This window comes from Salvelinus alpinus, chromosome 16 (genome assembly GCF_045679555.1).
Source record: "Salvelinus alpinus chromosome 16, SLU_Salpinus.1, whole genome shotgun sequence".
In the NCBI taxonomy this organism is placed as follows: domain Eukaryota; kingdom Metazoa; phylum Chordata; class Actinopteri; order Salmoniformes; family Salmonidae; genus Salvelinus; species Salvelinus alpinus.
Window position 1 is genome coordinate 8,349,873 of NC_092101.1, and position 23,604 is coordinate 8,373,476.

Below are 23,604 nucleotides of genomic sequence, written 5' to 3' on the forward strand. Positions count from 1 at the left end.
TGAAGGTCAGATCAAATTTTATTACCAATTTATGCAGAAATCCAGGTATTTCCAAAGGGTTCACATACTTTTTCTTGCCACTGTATGCGTCTGTTGGTCACAGATACCTTAAAAAAAAGTAGGGCATGGATCAGAAAACCAATCAGTATCTGGTGTGACATATCCTTGGCATAGAGTTGGTCAGGCTGTTGACTATGGCCTGTGGATTGTTGTCCCACTCATCTTCAATGGCTGTGCGAAGTTGCTGGATATTGGCAGAAACTGGAACATGCTGTCATACACGTCAATCCAGAGCATCCCAAACATGCTCAATGGGTGACATGTCTGGTGAGTATGCAGGCCATGGAATCATTTTCAGCTTCCAGAAATTGTGTACAGGTCCTTGCGACATGGAGCCGTGCAATATCATGCTGAAACATGAGGTGATGGCAACAGATGAAGGTGATGGCGGCTAGGGTTGCAAAGGATCGGAAACCTTCCGTAAATTTTCCTGAAATTTTGCATGGGAAGTTAAGCCTGGGAATTTGGGGAATTTTGCTTAAATTCATCAAAAAAAGTGAGCTTTTTTTGTGGGATACATAAGGCAATTCTAGGTCATGTGGCATATTTTGTTTAAACTATCCCCAATTCAATGGAATTGCAACCCTCTGCATGCACAGTGCAGTCTTCTATCACATGTGCAGTGCACACTTCCATCACATGTACAGCTGATTCTCAAGATCTTGCACACTAATAAGATTCTATTGAGCCCACACTACTACACTGTCTGAGCCAAGGACTACGTGCTTTCTGGTAAATTCTGATTACAATACTGGGTGGACTGAATATATTTGTTATGACATACATTATTATTTTGTTAACTAGTAAATAGTAGCCTACAGCAAAGTGTGTTGAAATAATTTCTAACTTGCTAACAATTTCTGCTAGTTAGTTTTTGCTACCATGTGGGTTTTAGCTCGCTTGAGCCTGCTAACTGAGGAGTGTTAATTCACCTGTTTCCATACATGTTTCATTTCGAAACATTTATCTTACAAAGGAGTTGTTTAATCTAACTGCTTAACTATTTATCTGTACATGGAATTCTATTTGTTTGTTTTTTACACATTTTGTTCTAATCTTTACAGGAAAATGCCACGGGCACTATCTGATGTGTGGAGACATTTCACTGCAGCTAATGTAGAAGGAAAAGCTGTGTACATTTGCAAATAATGTGGCAAATCATATGTGAAGAATGCAACAAAGATGCAGAATCATCTGGCCAAGTGCATAAAGTTCCCTCAGCGCTCACAACAAGCAACCTCTGGCAAAATTCCCTCTACTTTTATTCGAGGTGGAAATTATGAATCAGACACCTTATCGATAGCAACAGCTCATGGTCCTCCTGGAATCAGAAGTTTTTTTGACTCAATTGAGGAACGTAGTCAGAGAAATGCTGAGGAATGTCTTGCTCGAGCTGTGTATGCAACTGGTTCACATCTGATTCTCAGAGGCAATGTGTATTGGAAGAGATTTCTGAATGTTCTTCGCCCAGCATACACCCCTCCAACCAGACATGCTTTATCTACTAATTTGCTGGATTCAGAGTTCAAGTGAAGGTCAAGCAAATCATAGAGAAAGCAGACTGTTTTGCAATCATCTCTGATGGGTGGTCGAATGTTCGTGGGCAAGGAATAATTAACTACATCATCTCCACCCCTCAACCAGTTTTCTACAAGAGCACAGACACAAGGGACAACAGACACACCGGTCTCTACATTGCAGATGAGCTGAAGGCAGGCATCAATGACCTTGGACCACAGAAGTTATTTGCACTGGTGACAGACAATGCTGTGAACATGAAGGCTGCTTGGTCTAAAGTGTAGGAGTCCTACTCTCACATCACACCCATTGGCAGTGCTGCTCATGCATTGAATATGCTCTTCAAGGACATCATGGCACTGAAAACAATGGATACACTCTACAAGAGAGCCAAGGAAATGGTTAGGTATGTGAAGGGTCATCAAGTTATAGCAGCAATCTACCTCACCAAGCAAAGTGAGAAGAATAAGAGCACCACATTGAAGCTGCCCAGCAACACCCGTTGGGGTAGTGTTGTCATCATGTTTGACAGTCTCCTGGAGGGGAAGGTGTCTCTCCAAGAAATGGCCATATCACAGTCTGCCGATATGGACAGCCCCATCAAGAGGATCCTCCTGGTATTTTGTGAGAGAGTGGTAAGCAGCCTTAAACTCCTGAAACCTAGAGCAGTAGCCATTGCACAGACAGTGAAGATGAGGCCTCAGAGTCTGATGTCCATATTACCATTTGTAAATATATCCAATGCAAAAAAACATCAACATTTAAATGGTATTACTATTAATTTGCATATATTTCTTTTTTAATTTTACCCCTTTTTCTCCCCAATTTCGTGGTATCCAATTGGTAGTAGTTACTGTCTTGTCTCATCGCTGCAACTCCCGTACGGACTCGGGAGAGGCGAAGGTCGAGAGTCATGCGTCCTCCGAAAAACAACCCAACCAAGCCGCACTGCTTCTTGACACAACGCACATCCAACCCGGAAGCCAGCTGCACCAATGTGTCGGAGGAAACACCATACACCTAGCGACCTGGTCAGCGTGCACTGCGCCCGGCCCGCCACAGGAGTCGCTAGTGCGCGATGAGACAAGGATATCCCTGCCGGCCAAACCCTCCCTAACCCGGACGATGCTGGGCCAATTATGCGTCGCCCCATGAGCCTCCCAGTCGCGGCCAGCTGCGGCAGAGCCTGGGCACGAAACCAGAGTCTCTGGTGGCACAGTTAGCACTGCGATGCAGTGTCTTAGACCACTGCACCACCCGGGAGGCGTAATTTGCATATATTTAATTTAATTCCTATATATTCCTGTTAATTCCCATATATTCCCGTTAATTCCCACTGAAAGTTTCCACCTCTGAACCCTAATGGCGGCAGATGAGCTTTCCCTGAGACGGTTGTGCAAACCCACAGATTCAACAGCTGTCCGGGTGGCTAGTCTCAGACGATCCTGCAAAAGACACCAGATGTGGAGGTTCTCGGCTGGCGTGGTTACACGTGGTCTGCGGTTGTGAAGCCGGGTGGACGTACTGCCAAATTCTACCAAGGCGGCTTATGGTAGAGAAATGAACATTCAATTATCTGGCAACAGCTCTGATGGACACTCCTGCAGTCAGATTGCCAATTGCACGCGCCCTAAAAACCTGAGACATCTGTGGCATTGTGTTGTGTGACAAAACTTTTATTGTCCCCAGCACAAGGCACACCTGTGTAATGCTTATAGTTTAATCAGCTTCTTGATATGCCACATCTGTCAGGTGGATGGATTATCTTGGCAAAGGAGAAATGCTCACTAACAGAGACGTAAACAAACATTTTAGAGAAATAAGCTTTTTGTGCGTATGCAACATTTCTGGGGTCTTTTATTTCAGCTCTTGGGACCAACACATTAGACATTGCGTTTATATTTTTGTTCAGTGTAATATAATTGACTTTAGGGAAAGCTTGTCTTCCCCTAGTCTTATGAAAAAGTCGCCTATGCAGTGGCGATTTTAGCATGTAAATCTTGTTGGGGCAAACTCCCCAATTTTTTTTTTATATGCATTCCAGCAAAGCCACTACACAACACTAAACAATACATTAATTGCACTATAACGGACACAAACGGTGCCCACAAACTGTTAGGACCTAAATAAAGCCGTCCTAAGCAAAAAAGAGACCATGTTTGTATGCAGCTTTATTAACTCAAGGATTTTTTACATTGTTTGCAAACTGATATGTGACACGTATTAATGCGAAAATAACATGCAAAACAGGCAACCCCACAAAAAATAACATTATGCGATTGTCATTAGGCCTACACTTGTAGCCTAAATGGATGCATTTACACGCACGCCTCGTTCTGGGCAACTCATCCTCTCTTGTCTGGAGCTTCTCTGTAAACTGGTCATCTCTGTATTCCCGTCGCAAGACCAACTGGTTGATGCTTATTTATAAAACCCTCGTAGGCCTCACTTCCCCTATATGCGATACCTACAGCAGCCCTAATCCTCCACATATAACACCCGTTCTGCCAGTCACATTCTGTCAAAGGTCCCCAAAGCACACACATCCCTGGGTTGCTCCTCTTTTCAGTTCGCTGCAGCTAGCGACTGGAACGAGCTGCAAAAAAACACTCAAACTGGACAGTTTTATCTCGATCTCTTCATTCAAAGACTCAATAATGGACACTCTTACTGACAGTTGTGGCTGCTTCACGTGATGTATGGTTGTCTCTACCTTCTTGCCCTTTGTGCTGTTGTCTGTCCAATAATTTTGTGCCATGTTTTGTGCTGCTACCATGTTGTTGTCATGTGGTGTTGCTGCCATGCTATGTTGTTGTCTTAGGTCTATCTTCATGTAGTGTTGTGGTGTCTGTCTTGTCCTATACTTTTATTTTTAATCCCAGCCCCCATCCCGCAGAAGGCCTTTTGGCAGGCCGTCATTGTAAATAAGAATGAGTTCTTAAACCACTTGCCTAGTTAAATAAAGGTTAAATTAATACATTCAATGATCAGCCTTGACAAAATGTAATTGTTCTCTTCAAACCATAACAATTTGGAGCATATGCCACCCGGTTTCCTGTCAATTCGCACATTTTTCATGCAGCAATGTTAAATAATGTTGTTATAACCTATAGTTTTTGGGCATGTTGTAATAATTGTGATAGGCTTACGTTTTGCCCGTACCGTACCGCATTACTTTTACTCCTGATATACAGCCAGGGATTTCAATAGTGGTTATGCTTGTGTAATTTGGTGTGTGTGTGTGTGTGTGTATGTTGCGCGAACGCAATATCTCCTCTATACTCTTTCATTCCTTACATATTTAACAGTGGCCCGCCTGCTATCCGTAGCTGGGCTCTTTTTTTCTTCCCTCAGCTAGCTAGCTCGCTAATCAAACGCACAGCTGCAGAACGGAGGAAGAGGGAGGGTTGCTCACACAATCTGACTGGCGAAGCGGCTAGCTAGCTACAGTGCCGACAATAATAAAAAGGGACACCCGTAATGTTAGTACCTGAATCATCAATCGTTTTTATGACAACAAACAATCAGACTCTGCTCTGGTAACCTTCGGCACATCGCGGAAGCATAATTCAACGTGAACGGCTTTGACACGTCGCTGACAACATGGCTGAATTTCCCATCGATCAAAACAAACTGCCCGGAGTAAAAGAAGGTAACGTTTGCTAGCGAACGTTCTCTATTCAACGTTCATCTGTAGAACTAGCCTCGTGTTTAGACCTACTTGTGACAGGTGGTTGTTTTCAACATTTCAGGTGTCAAGTGCGTGCATCTGTTTGTTTTGTTAGCCAGGTAACGTTACAGTACCTCGTTTACAGTACTTGTACTGTACTGATGTTATGAGGTTGAACTCACCCCCATAACACCAGTAATGTTACTGTTCAAATCATGTGTGCCAGTGTAACTAACTAACGTTCGTTATATTGTATTTGCTAGCTAGCCTGGTGCAGATTTTTTTTTACGTGAATCCGGAATGATTTATAAAGCTACTGTAGGTATCACACGTTTGTCAGCGTGAGCTTTTAGCTGCCTGCCTGGCAACCAACCTAGCTAGCAGATTGTAACGCGGGCTAATGTGACGCTCCATTAGGGCAGGATAGGTACTGTTGGGTGTAGCGCTGAGAATTTTCGACCAACCTTATTAACTTGGCGATAGTGTCTTCATTCTCGATTTGGCCAAACACGTATCTTCTAAAATGTATATGTTCAGTTGCAGGTGGTCCGTTTGAATTTAGAAAATGTAATGTTAATAAAATATAGATTTTATTTTTAATCGAGATTTTCTTCTCTCCATTAAGTAGCTAATACAACAACGTGTCCTCTTGTCTATTTCAAATATTCTCTCATTGATCGAGAGTAGACAGATGAGTGTCATCAAGACATGCCGCGTTTGGGGTGGACCCACCTTTGTCTTTTCTTCTTCTATGGTGGCGGTCCGCAAACAAACGTTTAAGGTACATGCCGCCACCTACTGTGCTGCAGTGTGTGGTCAATCACGGTTACATTAGCTCTACATTGATATACACTCAGTGGCCAGTTTACACAAATGGCTTGCTATATAAAGCAGGCATTGAGGCATTCAGTTACTGTTCGGTTGAACGTTAGAATGTGCAAAATGAGTGACTTAAGCAACTTTGAGCGTGGTATGATTGTCGGTGCCAGGTGCGCCGGTTCCAGTATCACAGAAATGGCTGGTCTTTTCATGCACAGGTGTCTACGGTTTACCAAGAATGGTGCAAAAACCATCCAGTCAGCAGCAGTCCTGTGGGCGAAAACAGCTTGTTGATGAGAGAGGTCGGTGGAGAATGGCAAGAATCATACAAGCTAACAAGTGGGCCACACAGGCAAATAACTCGCAGTACAACAGTGGTGTGCAGAACAGCATCTTGGAACGCATAACTTGTTTGTCCTTGTCACGGATGGGCTGTTGCAGCAGACAACCACACGAGGTTCCACTCCTATCAGCTAAAAACAAGAAGAGGCTCCAGTGGGCACGCTATCACCAACACTGGACAACTGAGGAGTGGAAAAACATCGCCCGGTGTGACGAATTCCAGTTCCTGTTGCGTCACGCTAATGGCAGAGACAGGAAGTAGAGTAAGCAACGTGAGTCCATGGCCCCATCCTGTTTGGTGTCAACGTATGGGGAATGTTTTCCTGGCACACGTTAGGTCCCTTGATACCTATTGAGCAACGTTTGAACGTTACAGCATATCTGTAGCTGTTCTGGAGGCAAAGGGGGGTCCGACCCGGTACCAGATGGGTGTACCTAATAAACTGTGTGAATGTGAGCTCAAAGTATTTGGACGGTGACACATTATTTTTGTTGTGGCTCTGTACTCCAGCACTTTGGATTTTAAATGATACATGGACTGTGAAGTTAAAGTGCAGACTCCGCTTTAATTTGAGTGTATTTTCATCCATATCGGGTGAACCGGTTTTTAGGGGACCAAAAGTATAGGGACAAATTCACACGTGTATTAAAGTATAAACAAGTGAAGTATTTGGTCACATATTCCTAGCACGCAATGGCTACATTAAGCTTGTGACTGTACAAACTTGGTGGATGAATTCGCTGTTTGTTTTGGTTGTGTTTCAGATTATTGTGCCCAGTAGAAATGAATTGTAAATAATGTACAGTATTATAATTTTGGAGTCTAAGAATAGAATGTTTCTAAACACTTCTACATTAATGTGGATGCTACCATGATAATTCTGAGTTAATTAATCATGAATAATGAGTGCGAAAGTTGCAGACCCACAAATATCATACCCCCAAGACATGCTAACCTCTCACCATTACAAAAGTTTCTTCAAGTGCAGTCGCAAAAGCCGTCAAGCGCTATGATGAAACTGTCTCTCATGAGGACCGCCACAGGAAAGGAAGACCCAGAGTTACCTCTGCTGCAAAGGATACGTTCATTAGAGTTACCAGCATCAGAAATTGCAGCCAAAATAAATGCTTCATAGAGGTCAAGTAACAGACACATCTCAACATCAACTGTTCAGAGGAGACTGCGTGAATCAGGCCTTCATGGTCGAAATGCTGCAATGAAACCACTACTAAAGAACACCAATAAGAAGAGACTTGCTTGGGCCAAGAAACAGGAGCAATAGACATTAGACCGGTGGAAATCTGTCCTTTTGTCTGATGATTCCAAATTTGAGATTTTTGGTTCGAACCGCCATGTCTTTGTGAGACGTAGAGTAGGTGAACGGATGATCTCTGCATGTGTAGTTCCCACCATGAAGCATGGAGGAGGAGGTGTGGGGGTGCTTTGATGGTGACACTCAGTGATTTTATTTAGAATTAAAGGCATACTTAACCAGCATGGCTACCACAGCATTCTACAGCGATACGCCATCCCATCTGGTTTGCGCTTAGTGGGACTATCATTTGTTTTTCAACAGGACAATGACCCAACACACCTCCAGGCTGTGTAAGGGCTATTTGACTAAGGAGAGTGGAGTGCTGCATCAGATGAACTGGCCTCCACAATCACCTGACCTCAACCCAATTGAGATGGTTTGGGATGAGTTGGACCGCAGAGTGAAGGAATAGCAGTGAACAAGTGTTCAGCGTATGTGGGAACTCCAAGACTGTTGGAAAAGCATTCCAGGTGAAGCTGGTTGAGAGAATGCCAAGAGTGCGCAAAGCTGTCAAGGCAAAGGGTGGCTACTTTGAAGAATCTAAAATATATTTTGATTTGTTTAACACTTTTTGGTTACAACATGATTCCATGGGTGTTATTTCATAGTTTTGATGTCTTCACTATTATACTACAATATATAAAATAAAGAAAAACCCATAAATGAGTAGGTGTGTCCAAACTTTTGATTGGTACTGTGTATATATACCTAAGTCCCACCTGTTTCAGTCAATAAGAAGATTTGAAATAGAAGATGAACAAGGGATCCTTGGGACATCCCAACTCTTACATCACCCCTGTTGAAGTTGACATTTAAAACGGTTAAGGATTATGGTTGAGGGTTAGGGCAGTGCTATTCAAACTTTTTCAGCGAGGGCCCCATTTTTGTTTTCTACCAGAATTTCTGGGGACCCCTTGTTTTTTTTTAATGAAAAGAAGCCAATAAATACATTTATTCAAAATTATATATGTTTAAAGTCTTTCTCAAATGTTGTATGTTGTCTCATACAATCTGTTTTCTTTATTTTTTTGTTCCCCCGCAACCCTTCTCGAGCTCATGACCCCGACTTTGAATACCACTGGGTTAGGTTTTAGGGTACGGACATCCGAAGGATCCCGGTTATCACTAGCCTAGACAAGATGGCAGCATACACATTGTTGAGTTACTTCATGGAGCAAAACATTTATTTTAATAGCGGTATGTTGACAGAAATATTCCATGTCAGTGTGCAAAACAATCCCAAACAAATTTCCCTTTCCTCACAATCAATGTTTCCTCAAAATGGCCTAAATGTTATTCAGATATTGAGTGGTGGAGAAATCAGAAAGCACCTCTTCCCTAAAACAATAGTACGTTACAGCTGTTGATATATGTGTGGACACTGGACAGATCCCGGTTTGGATATCTCGTGCACGTTTCCTGTTCCTCTGTATGCTTTCAGTCTGATCGGAATGGAGAAGTGTAACGAACTCTTCCTGCGTGTGCGAAACAGCTGCTCCAATCCAGCTCCATGGAATATTTGAGATGTTGGTCTAGAAAAGTGCATGATGGGAGAATGTGCCTTTCCACTGCTCTGCGGCGGTCTCCATAGCACCATCCAAGTGATTCATTATGGTCATCGGAGATGGTTCCAGCCCCCCCCCCCCCCATTCGTTAACCTCTCGGTTTAGAAATGACAAGGATTCATATTCACGGGGAAAATAACTTATTTACATCCTCAGTTAGGCCTAGTTTTGAAAGCAACTGTGTGGGCTAAGTGCTGCTAGACGTGCAACTTCTGCACATTTCGGTGTATAAAACATCTGAACTTATGATCTGGTGATAAAATTAGGCTAGACGTCAGCCACCCACTGCCAGTAGCAGATGGGGACATGGTTAATTACACATTTATAATCACAGCTTACTTGTATCCTCTAACATAGTCACAGTGCAGGGAGAAAAGATGTCCACCACAGAATAACAGAAGGGGCTTAAGTACAGTTTACCCAGCTTATGAAACACACGTGAATGTTCCTCAGCAAACATTTGCTGTGCTCACCCTGAGAATGTTCTAGATCAAAACAGACACTACGGTAGCAAGGCTCTGTACAGGTCTATTGGACTCATGGAGTTAAAATGCAAAAAGATATTAGCACGTCTGTTTTGAGTCATCATTTGCTTTTTGAATGTCAACTGATTTGAGATGGCTGGTGCATACAGGTGTATGCAAGTGATTAGGACGTTGTTCCCTGTAGTTAATTGGCCGTTCAGTAGGCCTAATGCCTATTATGGTTTGTTTGTTTGCTAGGACAGACTTTTCGGGATTAGGGTTAGCCTACGTAATCTGTCTGATCCCCCCCCGATGATTAAAATAATGATGGTTATCATATGAATATCATATCAGCATTACTGTAAACACTAGCTTGCATGAGGACCGTTAGTTAAATACTTGTTCAAGTCATGCGCAAGGGTAAACATGCTACAGTGCATGTCTCCCAAAGACATCCACCTGTCGGACATTTAGGATGTGTCTCAAATGGGACCCTATTCCCTACATCAGGGTTCCCCAACTGGCGGCGCGTGTTCATCATTTTATTTGTCGCCTCCCCTAAATGTTATGTTGGACATAAGACTTAAACACCAGAAAATCTTATTAGGGCTTTGACGGTAATTGAATAACCGTGGAACTGACGGTTATGGATGAAGACCGTCATGAAAATGTAAAATAGCCGTCAAAACCATTTTAAATATATATATTTTTTAATCCTAAAATGAATGTAGACCTTTCTTTTCACGTAGATAAACTTGAGCTAATAACGGGAGTGTTTAATGATTTATAAGCAATTGTTTTGCTAGCTTAGTCTGTTTTTTAATAACATTTCTACATCTTCTTTCCAACTGTCCTTTGATGCTCGAGCAGCTAATGCACTAGATTCCCAGGGGTGTTAGCTAGAGGTCGACCGAATAGGATTTTTCAACGCCAATACCGATTAAAATCGGCCGATTTTTATATACATTTGTAATAATGACAATTACAACAACTGAATGAACACTTATTTTAACTTAATATAATACATCAATAAAATCAATTTAGTCTCAAATAAATAATTAAACCTGTTCAATTTGGTTTAAATAATGCAAATACAAAGTGTTGGAGAAGAAAGTAAAAGTGCAATATGTGCCATGTAAAAAAAGTTAACGTTTAAGTTCCTTGCTCAGAACATGAGAACATATTAAAAGCTGGTGGTTCCTTTTAACATGAGTCTTCAATATTCCCAGGTAATAAGTTTTAGGTTGTAGTTATTATAGGACTATTTCTCTCTTCCACTTGTATTTCATGTATCTTTGACTATTGGATGTTCTAATAGGTACTTTAGTATTGCCAGCCTAATCTCGGGATTTGATAGGCTTGAAGTCATAAACAGCGCAATGCTTGAAGCATTGCGAAGAGCTGCTGGCAAACGCAGGAAAGTGCTGTTTGAATGAATGCTTACGAGCCTGCTGCTGCCTACCACCGCTTAGTTCGCAACGAGACAGGCGGCCCAAACTGTTGCATATACCCTGACTCTGCGTGCAATGAACGCAAGAGAAGTGACACAATTTACCTACCGGTAGTTTAATATTGCCTGCTAACATGAATTTCTTAACTAAATATGCAGGTTAAAAAAAATATATATACTTCTGTGTATTGATTTTAAGAAAGACATTGATGTTTATGGTTAGGTACATTCGTGCAACGATTGTGTTTTTCACAAATGCGCTTTTGTTAAATCATCCCCCGTTTGGTGAAGTTGGCTGTCTTTGTTAGGAAGAAATGGTCTTCACACAGTTCGCAACGAGCCAGGCGGCCCAAACTTCGGCATATAACGTTACCCTGACTCTGCTTGCACAGAACGCAAGAGAAGTGACACAATTTCACTAGTTAAAAGAAATTAATGTTAGCAGGCAATATTAACTAAATATACAGGTTTAAAAATATATACTTGTGTATTGATTTTAAGAAGGGCGTTGATGTTTATGGTTGGGTACACATTGGTGCAACGACAGTGCTTTTTTCGTGAATGCACTTGTTAAATCACCCGTTTGGTGAAGTAGGCTGTGATTCAATGATAAATTAACATTTGTGCTTTGTCATTATGTGGTATTTTGTGTAGATTGAGGGATTCTTCTTTTTTTTCTTAGTTAATTTTAGAATACGGAAGTAATGTAACAATGTGGAAAAAGTCAAGGGGTCAGAATACTTCCCGAAGGCACTGTATGTTTGGGTCAATTTGCAAATATGTTCCGGCTCCCTGACCATCCGCTCAAGAAGAAAAAAGAAAAAAATCGGCCTGCAGCTGAATCTAGTTGATCATCTTCCTACATAGTGTACTACTTTTGACCAGAGCCTCATGGGCCCTGTTTAAAAAAATATATATAAAAGTAGTGCACTAAATCGGGACACAGCCCCAGATTTCCTCCATTAGTTCCACTCTCTCTGTAATTTCTACCCCTGTGATTCTTCTTGTTCTCTATCTGATTTGCCTTAAACTGTAGCACTTTGCCGTTTCAACAACTGCTTTGCCTCGGTCTGAATGGTTTTTGTTAGCCTTCCGCTGACTATTTATTTGGAAGCTACTGCTTCCCTCCTCTTCCCCATAAGCTCATTAAACTGTTTGCATGTCCTCAGCAAAAGCTTATGCGGAAGTGGCTCAATGTATGCCAGATACTGCCAATAAAGAGCATTGCTATTCTGACTGAGTGACATCTAGGAAGGTTCAGCATAGCAGACACTTTTGACTTTGCCATGCTGCTGTGCATTGGAAGTGAGCTTATTAGCGTCTCGCTACTGTGACTTTCATGTTCTTAGAAGATTTGATAAGTTGTTACTGGCTGTCCCGTGCGCTTTTCTGTATTTTGATGTATTGTTTAAAAAAAAAATATATATATATACACACACGTTGATTTACCCAGAAAAGGGATGTTTTGTGTAGATTGAGGGATTTCAAAATGAGCTACGCTGTTGTTGACTCAAACCAAAATCTTGGTGCCGCCGCTTACTCAACCACAGTTATACTTCACGCTGTTCTCTTTATTTACAGACCGCTTGTCTTTCAGGGGCCCTGCTTGAGACAGTCTAGTTTAGCTTTTATTTTGTATATTTTTAGCTCAGAACAGATATCAGGCAGATAAGGCTTGTAGTGCAGCAATCATCCTTTTTGGCCACAAAGCAGACAAGGACTTCCTCTCTGTCGGCATTGTGTGATCATTCCAATGGCCTTGCCACTGCTCCATTTCATGCTGTAGTTTAGTCACAGTAGCCTCCATCTGATTAGCTTAAGGTTAAACCGGGGGAGCTTGTTTAGTCTTGCGTGCTCTGTTCCAAGTTTCCTGCCCTTGATTGGGGCGACTGTTCAGTGTTTGCTGTAGTAGAACATCATGTGTAGGCGGGCACAATATCTCGTAACACGGAACACCACCAAAAACCGTTTCCAAAAGTCCTTCAGCTGTATCGCAAAACAAGAGACAACTTTTGTTGTAGCAGGAATGTGTTGTCTATTTTCACTACAAACGTTCATTTTTAAAGTTGACCGATTTTTATTTTATTTTTTTTAATAAACCTTCATAAGAGCTCCCTAACCTTGTCTTCCTGTCTCTCTGTCTACAGTGTGTCGAGACTTTGCTGTGCTGGAGGACCACTGCCTGGCCCATAATCTCCAGGAGCAGGAAAGTAAGTATACTACCACTACACTTCAGGCTGACCTGGACATCCGCTTCTCCCTCCCGTCCCTTATGGTTTCATCTTGTCCTGGCTGTTCCCAAAGCAGCTCTCAGTGCAACAGAGAGCAGACCCCTATTTTCCAATGTGTCAAGTAAAAGGCTGAGTGCTGGGATCTGTTCAGGGCATTATTTTACTTTAAATCTGGATGCAGACAGTCGGCTTCATGCACATTTGAAGTCTCATTTACGTCCAAAGCCATTACAATATATTGTCCGTAATAGCCGCAACTATTTCATGCAAACTGCTCCTCCGGTGTAGAAAAAGCACTTTGAGCTTCCTTTGCAGCATATTTGATATACAGTATTCCAAGCTCCCATTTTGTCTTCTTTACGAGAATGCAGACTATCGAACATTTTTCCAAATATTTAGAATTTAGAGAGGTCTAATGACTCCAAGTTTTCCCTCAGAAAATCTGTCACGTCTGACAGCGTAAACCGCAGCGTCAGTGGAAGCAGGCAGTAAGCAGCCATAAAACACAAGCCAAGCCACTGAGTATGCTTCACCCAGCAGGCTGGCACTGCAGGACTCCTGCTAGGCTGCAACCACAACAATAGCACTTTGGGGCTTTGGTGGGTGTTAGTGGGCTTGATGTTTGCACACTGTGTCTGGATCACATTAATGCCCATCTACTGTAGGACGACAATACAGTCTAGTCTGGGTGGACGTTAGGCCAGCACAATCAGATTAGCAGGGATTGTGATGTCATCGGGGGGGATCGTCTCCTCCGCTTCAATCACTCCGGTGCAGGAGCATCATGGCAAAAACTGAAAGACTGGCCAATAGTTTCTACCCTCAGACCACTGGGCTACCTTCTCCCCCCTGCTACTCCCCCTATGGACATTCCCCCACCACGGACATCCCACCCTCCCCCCAAAACACACACACTGTCGACTCTCACCTATCTTACCTGCTACTCCCCCTATTGACATTCCCCCACCACGGACATCCCACTTTTGGCAAAGTCCAAGCAGGCTGTCATGTGCATTTTACTGAGGAGTGGCTTCCGTCTGACCACTCTACCATAAAATGTCTGAAAGGTGGAGTGCTGCAGAGATGGTTGTCCTTCTGGAAGGTTCTCCCGTCTCCACAGAGGAACTCTGGAGCTCTGTCAGAGTGACCATCGGGTTCTTGGTCACCTCCTTAACAAAGGCTCTTCTCCCCCGATTGCTCAGTTTGGCCAGGCAGCCAGCTCTAGGAAGAGTCTTGGTGGTTCCAAACTTCTTCCATTTAAGAATGATGGCCACTGTGTTCTTGGGGACCTTCAATGCTGCAGACATTTTTTTTGGTACCCTTCCCCAGATCTGTTCCTCGACACAATCGTGTCTCGGAGCTCTACGGACAATTCTTTCGACCTCATTGCTTGGTTTCTGCTCTGACATGCACTGTCAACTGTGGGACCTTATATAGACAGGTGTGTGCTTTTCCAAATCATGTCCAATCAATTGAATTTACCACAGGTGGACTCCAATCAAGTTGTAGAAACATCTCATGGATGATCAATGGAAACAGGATGCACCTGACCTCAATTTCATGTCTCATAGCAAAGAGTCTAAATACTGATGTAAATAAATTATTTCTGTTTTATAAATTTGCAAACATTTCTAAAAACCCTGTTTTCACTTTGTCATTATGGGGTATTGTGTGTAGATTGAGGGAATTTTAATCCATTTTAGAGTAAGGCTGTAACGTATTTTTTTTTTAAGTCAAGGGGTCTGAATACTTTCCGAATGCACTATATATAGTGCTATTTTATATTGTTTTTATTACCATTTTCATTATTATATTTCACTCGTCGTGCGTGTTGGAACTACTACTTCCTACTTACTTACACAAATAAACATTATCCCCCAGATGGCCAGGGATTACAGCCCTCGAATCCCTCAGTAGAGCTGGGAAATATGGACAAAAATCCATATTGTGATAAATTGCCTGAATTGATTCGATAACGATAAACAGAAAGATAAGTTTATAACAATGTGCACCTCAGTTTAAAACATGATAACATCCTTTAAACTCATGGCCGGCCCGCTCATTAGGCAGGATTAGGCGGCCGCAGATATGGTAGAAAGAATGTGGCCTTTTCTGTAGCCTACAGGCTGGAGATAAACTGTATGACAATGTAATGAGACGGACACTTTTTACATCATGCAGGTTTCTCCGATCAAATAGCCTAACCTAAATAGCGCCCAATCAAATAAAAAAATGTGCTGACATGTTAACAAACAACATATCCTAAAAACAGGACAGGTCAAAGTAAAATGGACAATATGGAATGGACAATCAGGCTACTCAACTGTTTTCCATGAGTTTCATTCCGTGGGCTAAATTGTCATTTAGTTTGTATCTGTAAATATTTTACCAGCTGATCATAGCGAAAAAGAAAATACTTCTGCATTTCCCGCTATGTAAACACATTACAAATAGGCGCAGGATAACTCCTGATAAAGTTGGGTAGCTGACATTCCGCCAAATTGATTAGTCACAGGGATCAGGACTAATAAAGCCATTTACAACAGCCTGTTTTACAAACAGTGGGCCTAATATGGATGGGCATTCATGAAATTCCATAACAGGCTGACAGGGTAGTCTACACCCCAGTAAGCACGGTCCGTAGGCAATGTTTTTTTTTGGTCCGGATCGGTAGTCGTGTGTGTGTGTGTGTGTGTTTCAAAACTAAAAAACTAAAACTAAAAATGGTAGGCCTACCACAGATGGACATTCCTAAAATTACATTTCAGGCAACACTGTGGTGAAACTCCAGTCCTCTCGGGCCTGATTGGTGTCACATATTTGCCCCAGCTAACACATCTGACACCAATAATCAACTAATCATGATCTTCAGTTTAGAATGCAATTAGTTTCATCAGCTTTGTTGATTAGGGATGGGGGGTGGGGGGGAAGTGACACCACTCCAGCCCCCGAGGACTGGAGTTGCCTATCCCTGCTGTAGGCTATACCTCAGTAATCACAGACCGATGCTGATGCCTTTTTGGGTCTTATCTGGACTGGCCTTATTTATTTTGGTGCAGTCGGGACCAGCCTTGATTTCCATTCCAGACCAAATCTGGAACAGTCATAGACATTATTTTTGGTTCATATTTTGTGCCAGGTCTGGGCCAGCCTTGATTTGGCCCAAACATGGACATCTATAAATGACATATTTTCAACTTTCATTCAGAACAGAAAATGAACTTAATTTAAACGTCCAGAAAATACGCATCTTCACCTTTTCGTTCAGATCCTAAATTGAACCTAGCTTCAACGTCTGGAAAAATACATATTTTAGACGTCTTTTCAACGCCATTTTGCATACAGGGACTATTCTTGTAGGGGCAGGCAATTTTTGGTCTTGCTTAGAGTCACAGTACGGCCAGGACCGGCCCTGTTTAAACTACTACGACGACAACCATGGTTGTAGCCGTCAATTGTCCCATTTAACAATCACACACATTTTCAAATGTACCATTTCTCGACTATAGGCTATTGTAATGAACGATGTCAGCAAAATGACTGCGATGAGTGATCTGTATGGTTGATGTAAATCATTTTTCGGTTTATCGTCCCAGCTCTATCCCTCAACCATAACTACTCCCATAAAGTCTAGGGAGATTTTAAGATCTATGGATCTGGACCTCTGACTATTTAGTTGGGAGCCCATTGCTTTCCCAGTGCCCAAGGAGGACAGAATGTAGCACTCCAGCAATAATATCTTTCAATCTGTAAAGTTGCAAAAAAATCCACGGCTTTTCAACACAAACTTTATCTTGTAAGAGAAATTCTTCAATGGATGATAGGTCTGTTATCTATCCATACATCAATGTGAAGAGCCTATGGATTCTGTTTGGGTCTGTCCTTGTATCAGTCTTCTGCCCTCCACTGCTACAGTGCGTCACGACAGGGCGGGTCCCCTCTTTGCCACAGCAACAGTTCTGGTTTTAGCAGCCAGTCAGTCTGCGTGGCCTTTGTCCTGGAGGTCACTGGGAATTACTCTTACGCAGCCTGGCTGTCCCCTACGTTGCACAGTGTCATCCTCACTCTAACCAACAGATGGCTACTGCCCGACGACCAGCTCTGCTTAACCAAAAACATTTGGCATATTTGCATCTGCTGTGGGAGGAACTCAAACAGCGGTTATTTTGACTCGGGAGGGATTGTTGCACGCGAGGCTTGGTTCACTCGACAGAAGACCTGCTGAGTGCATGACTGTCATGGTAGGATATAGGGCCTACTGCTTTAAAACCCCGGTCGAACCGTCATGCACCAAAAGACATGCACGGCCTTGGGTTGAGATAATAAATAGGCTGCATTTTAAAAGCATCCGTCACGCCTCTTAACCCAGGCAGAAGCCAGATGGGCCTGACATTTGTCTCTCCATCACATTAGTGCTATAAACTGAGCTTTGTTACGCCTCTGAATGATTCCCCTTTTCATTGTCCAGCATCACTGTCCCATGCGTTCTTTGTCCAATGCTGTCTGGTCCTCTTGGAAGCCAGCCACAGAGAACTGGTAGAAGTAGTCCATACAGAAACTTAAATTTCCCAGGCTACGCTGTGTATAGACTGAAGGTAGTTGTAGTGTCTTAGACCAGATTGTGGCCCACTGATTAGGAGGATATCAGATCTCTCAAGTTGAATTAACAAGAAACCTTTATCATGTGTTTTTAGAAATTCAAGATAACAGCAAACTGTAGTTTTCCCCCCCGGAGAAAAAGAATAGCACTGAACGGCACAATATATTTTGTTCTCTGATGTCGTATGTTCGCCCTAAAAAATTGAGGCACCGTAAACCCACCACACAATCGATCAGCATTATCCTAAACATCGATGTCAGTCTATTTCTCTGTGATACACTGCTTCCCATCTTGTCATCTCACCGCAGCAACTTCATGGAGCCTCTAGTAAATAGTGGCGTAATTTGGTCTTTTTCACGTGAAGCCTACGAGTGGATCAATAGCCAGTCCAGTGGAGCTGAATGAGTAGCACGGGAGTGAGCGACAGTCCTTCACGCGTTTTGGGCTGGGAGTGCGTCGGCAACGAGGATTTAGAGCCTGCCCTGTTCGAGTCCACGGCCCTGTCTCGCCACTCAGCCTTGGAATTGGCAGCTCCTCATCAAGTTGATCAATGTGGGCTAGTTCGTCATAGCCAAGCTCAGTGAGTCAGGTAACTTCAGGGCCAAAGCGTGTGTGTTTTTTCCCTCTCGTCTCATCCACAGAGTGAACTCTAAACAGCCATTCTAGTTTTCAAAATGTATGTTCAAACTGTTTTGCTAAATAAACACCCTCAACTCCAAGTACTTGCGTCCCAGTCCTGCGGTTTAAAAGGCACCAAAACAAATAAACCTGAGGGGTCTGATTGACGTCGTCCATCTTGTTCCTCAGCGTTGCGGTTTGGCCAGATAAACTGACGGTCTAAAATGGCACCTTATTCCCTACATAGTGCACTACTTTTGACCAGAGTCCTAAGAGGGTGCTGTTTGGGAGGGCGATTCATGTTCATGCCTTGATTATGTACTAGTTCTGAGCATGGTGTTTGTTGTTTTTTGTCCTTGTAGTCGAGAGCCACTTGGCATCCAACGTCCACAAGAGCCGTCTGGTGCAGCAGGACGTAGCGTTGGCCAAGCAGCTGCAGGAGGAGGAGGACCGGAGGGCCCAAGCCAAGGCCAAGAGACAACACCGGGACATGTGAGTGACACAGATACTATTATAAACCGGGTAGTTTGGGTCTTGGATGCTGATTGGCTGAAAGCTGTGGTATATCAGACATTATAAACTGGGTGGTTCCAGCCCTGAATGCTGATTGGCTGACAGCCATGGTATACCATGCATTCGGAAAGTATTCAGACCTTTTGACTTTTTCCACATTTTGTTACGTTACAGCATTATTCTAACATTGATTACATTTTTTCCCATCAATCTACACACACTATCCCATAATGACAAAGCAAAAACAGGTTTAGATTTTTTTGTAAATGTGTATATAAAATAAATAAAAAAGGGTCACATTTACATATTTATTCAGAACCTGTACTTTATTGAAGCACCTTTGGCAGCGATTACAGCCTCGAGTCTTCTTGGGTATGACTCTTGGCACACTTGTATTTTCGTCTCTGCAGATCCTCAAGCTCTGTCAGGTTGGATGGGGAGCGTCACTGCACAGCTATTTTCAGGTCTCTCCAGAGATGTTTGTCCGGGCCATTTTAGGACATTCTAGGACTTGTCCCGAAGCCACTCCTGCATTTTCTTGGCTGTGTGCTTAGGGTCGTTGTCCTGTTGGAAGGTGAACCAGGTTTTTGTCAAAGATCTTGCTGTACTTTGCTCTGTTCATCTTTCCCACGATCCTGACTAGTCTTCTAGTCCCTGCTACTGAACAACATCCCCACATCATGATGCTGTCACCACCACCATGCTTCACTGTAGGGATGGTGCCAGGTTCCTTCTAGATGTGACACTTGGTATTCAGGCCAAATAGTTCAATCTGGGTTTCATCAGACCAGAGAATCTTGTTTCTCATGGTCAGAGTCCTTTAGGTTCCTTTTGGCAAACTCCAAGTTGGCTGTTGTACCTTTTCCTGAGGAGTAGCTTCTGTCTGGCTACTCTACCATAGAGGCCTGATTGGTGGAGTGCTGCAGAGATGGATGTCCTAAGGTCTACAGACAATTCCTTCAACCTCATAGCTTGAATTTTGCCCCTACAAGCACTGTCAACTATGAGACCTGATAGACAGGTGTGTGCCTTTCCAAATCATGTCCAATCAATTGAATTTACCACAGGTAGACTCCAATCAAGTTGTTGAAACATCAAGGATCGTCAATGGAAACAGGATGCACCTGAGCTCAATTTCGAGTCTCATAGCAAAGGGTCTTAATATTTGTTTAAATAAGGTATTTCTGTTGAAAAGTTAATACATTTCCCAAAATTTCTAAAAAATAGTTTTCGCTTTGTCATTATGGGGTATTGTGTGTAGATTGAGGAAATGTTTTTCTTTAATCCATTTTAGAATAAGGCTGTAACGTCACAAAATGTGGAAGGGGTCTGAATACTTTCCTAATGCACTGTATATCAGACCGTATACCAACGGTGTGATCAAACATTATTTTTACCTCTCTAATTACATTGGTAACCAGTTTATATAGCAAATCAAGCACCACTGCGTTGTTCCTAAGAATAGCCCTTAGTCGTGGTATATTGGCCATATACCACACCGCCTCGTGCTTTACTGCTTAAATATTCCACACCCCCCTCAGGCATTACTGCTTAATTATATATCGTTCTACCACGGACTCTACGACGACAATGACACCCAAATGTTTGCTGCAAAAATGTAGGAAAACACACTCACATCCACACAAACATTTAGTTCACTACTGCAATCTTAACCTAACCGAAGGTTCTAGAGACACTCCTAGAGAACCATGATCTAACCCACACATTAACCCTAAAGTCATAGACGCCACAGGTACGTATGAGTCACACACACATACTGTATTATACACACCATTTACATTATGCTAAACACCCTGCCACAGCCACATTTAGGGTGTCGGATGTGGAAGAAAGTGTTCCACTTCTTTCTTTTCGCCAAATATGCTGGCTCACGCCGCAGTGAAAGTTGTGCTCCAAAGTGAGCCTTCCTCACACGCTCGCTAGCAGCAGGGCAGCGCCCCCAAGAGAGAGGCCAGATGCTCTGCCGCCCATACAGCCCGGCTAATGCTGCTTGGCATGCTGGGAGCTCCTGCTGCCATCTTCTCTGCCCTTGCCCAGTGTGTGTGTGTCTGTCTGTCCCTCTTTCTCTCGCCCCCCTCCCCCCACTTTTTTCATGTAGGCTGTTTTGTGGTGATGTGGGATAAAATCGATACAGTTACATAACATTATATTTTTATACCATATAATTTTGACCCGCAATATTTTTTGCGCTAGTTGGCTGTACCTGCACCAAAACTAGTATTTTTCTTTCATAGTTACTTCTTTTTAAATAGGGAGACAATTTATGTCCGCATCAAAACGTAGCAGACATATGGTGAGCAATATGTTTGGAACATCGAATCGCAGTAGAATTACAGTATCGAATCACAATGCACATAGAATCGCAATACATATTATATCGGCATCGAAGTATCGCAATAATATCGTATAGTGAAGTCCCTGGCAATTCCCAGCCCTGTTGTCTCGCTCGCTCTCTTTACCCCATGCCTCGCTTAGCTCCTTTAGCCACACGGCTAGCTGTGGGTGTGTGAGGGGATGGCCTCTCAACGTCACTGCTGGCTTTGAGAGGGTGATCTGGGGAGAGCACGCCACAGGTGCTGGTAATAGCATTTTTTTGGCCCGCAGCCTGGCAGTGTAATTCATAGCATCTAGTTCCAATATGTGCATTTCAAGCAGGGTACCTGAAATTCAAATAGGAGGCGTTTTCTGAAATTAAAATGGAAGTCTATTAATTTTGGTAATGCACGCATACTGTTATTGGCAATCTCCACAGTTTTCAGCAGGCATTATAAAACAGAAAATAAAATAGCCTACATATTTGCATACTGGAATATTCTCCCTAATAATCACAGTCAGCTCAAGTATGATCAGCCTGAGTCTTACAGATGCTGTGCTTCAGAATCGGTCAGTTGACGACACACACGCAGGTCAATGGAGTGGAGGCTATATGCGTGACAGATCGGTGGCGAGACGTCCCATCTGCCTAATCTCTGACCCGTTGTAGTCTGCCCCGGCACCCTGAGCCAACACGGCTACAGTTCAGTGCATCGACTATCACAGCCCGACTGTATTAGCCTAGCTATCGCCGCTACAGTGTGATAGGACGTCTCATCACAACCTTATTACACGGGATAAATCGGTCTTTCGTTAATCCTGAACAGACCGAAAGGAGGAAGACTGAAACGGAGAGACGCTATCGAGTTCTCGCTTGATTACTCACTCAAGTTCTATATAGCCCGTTTTTCTTTTTTCAAAGTGCTTATACAGGAACACAGCCGGAAAAAAACCCAGACAGCAAGCAATGCAGATATAGAAGCACTATATAGAACACCTTGTTGTGTTCTGTGAAAGCCCTTGTTATTGCCACTAGTGTTATGGAGTGGGGTAGTGTGGATAATATACAAATAGGCCTACTATCCATACAAGAACTTTGGGCAGGGTACAGGTTTTGGGGTAGTTGACTGTTCTGTATTTGCGTCTAATGTTTTGTCTCCTTCACTCCCGACACACACACCTAGTGAGCGCAGCGACAATGAGATTGCCCAGGAGATACAGGAGGAATTGGTCCGACAGGCGGAGCAGCAGCGCAAGCAGGAGGAGAAGGATGCGGTAAGTGACACTACACCACACCCAATCAACAGCTCTGGGGTGAAGTGTCCCTAGGTACAGATCTAGGATCAGCTTCCCCCTTTCCCCAATCCTAACCATTAACCGTTAGTGGGGAAAATGCTAAGCTGACCCAAGATCAGGGTCTAGGGGAAACGTCAACCTGCACCCAATCAACATGGGTGTACCTCCTCCACCCTACCACTACTGTAGTATCGACAGGTCACCACAGGCGGGTCACCGGATTGGCCTATTCAAATCCACTACTGGTGTTGCACCTTGTACTTGTTTATTCCACTTGACTGTTAGCAAAGCATGTCTAACCTAATTATTGCCCTGTTGGCATCCGACCTGGGTTCAAATACTACTTTGAGTCATTTGAAATACTTCATATGTGCTTGATGTAGCTTACCTGGTTCAATGGAACCAATAGAATAGTCCCAAAACGTCACCCTGCCCATCTGGCGCTAGCCCCGGCAGGCTAAAGCTAACAGACCTGTATTTGAATCCAGGTCTGACTGGCACTGTGCATGTACAGGTCCATACCTCCGATTTCTCATAGGCTACTTCTTAAAACCTCTCTCCTTTCAATTGTAATCCTCAGTGAAAAGCAGCTCATCTGTGTGAGAAATCCAGGATAAAAATAACAAGCGAGGTGTCAGCAGTTTTGAAGGTGTTTGTTTTGATTTGTGTGTGTGTGTGTGTGCGTGCGTTTCCAGGCCATCGCTCGTAAGTTGCAGGAGAAGGAGATGAAGGAGGAGAGGAAGCGACAGAAGCAGCTGGAGGCCAACTTTGAGGAAGAGTACTACGAGGATAAAGGAGGTGGGTAGAG

At 43.2% G+C, this 23,604-nt stretch overlaps 1 protein-coding gene across 4 annotated transcripts in view; it reads left to right on the plus strand.

Moving 5' to 3' along the window:
* Positions 1 to 4,154: 4,154 nt before the first annotated feature.
* The window catches only part of ccdc50a (coiled-coil domain containing 50a), a 31,782-nt gene continuing 12,332 nt past the window's right edge, over positions 4,155 to 23,604 (plus strand). Inside the window, exons 1-5 of one of the 4 annotated variants that reach the window (XM_071344625.1) lie at positions 4,155 to 4,275; positions 13,352 to 13,414; positions 19,016 to 19,145; positions 22,685 to 22,775; positions 23,492 to 23,594. In XM_071344625.1, coding sequence (XP_071200726.1) covers positions 23,522 to 23,594 — 73 coding nt within the window. In that variant the 5' untranslated portion in view covers positions 4,155 to 4,275; positions 13,352 to 13,414; positions 19,016 to 19,145; positions 22,685 to 22,775; positions 23,492 to 23,521. Of the gene's footprint in view, positions 4,276 to 4,890; positions 5,231 to 13,351; positions 13,415 to 19,015; positions 19,146 to 22,684; positions 22,776 to 23,491; positions 23,595 to 23,604 lie in introns of those variants that run through there. The other 3 variants (XR_011668259.1, XM_071344624.1, XM_071344626.1) reach the window with 3 other exon arrangements.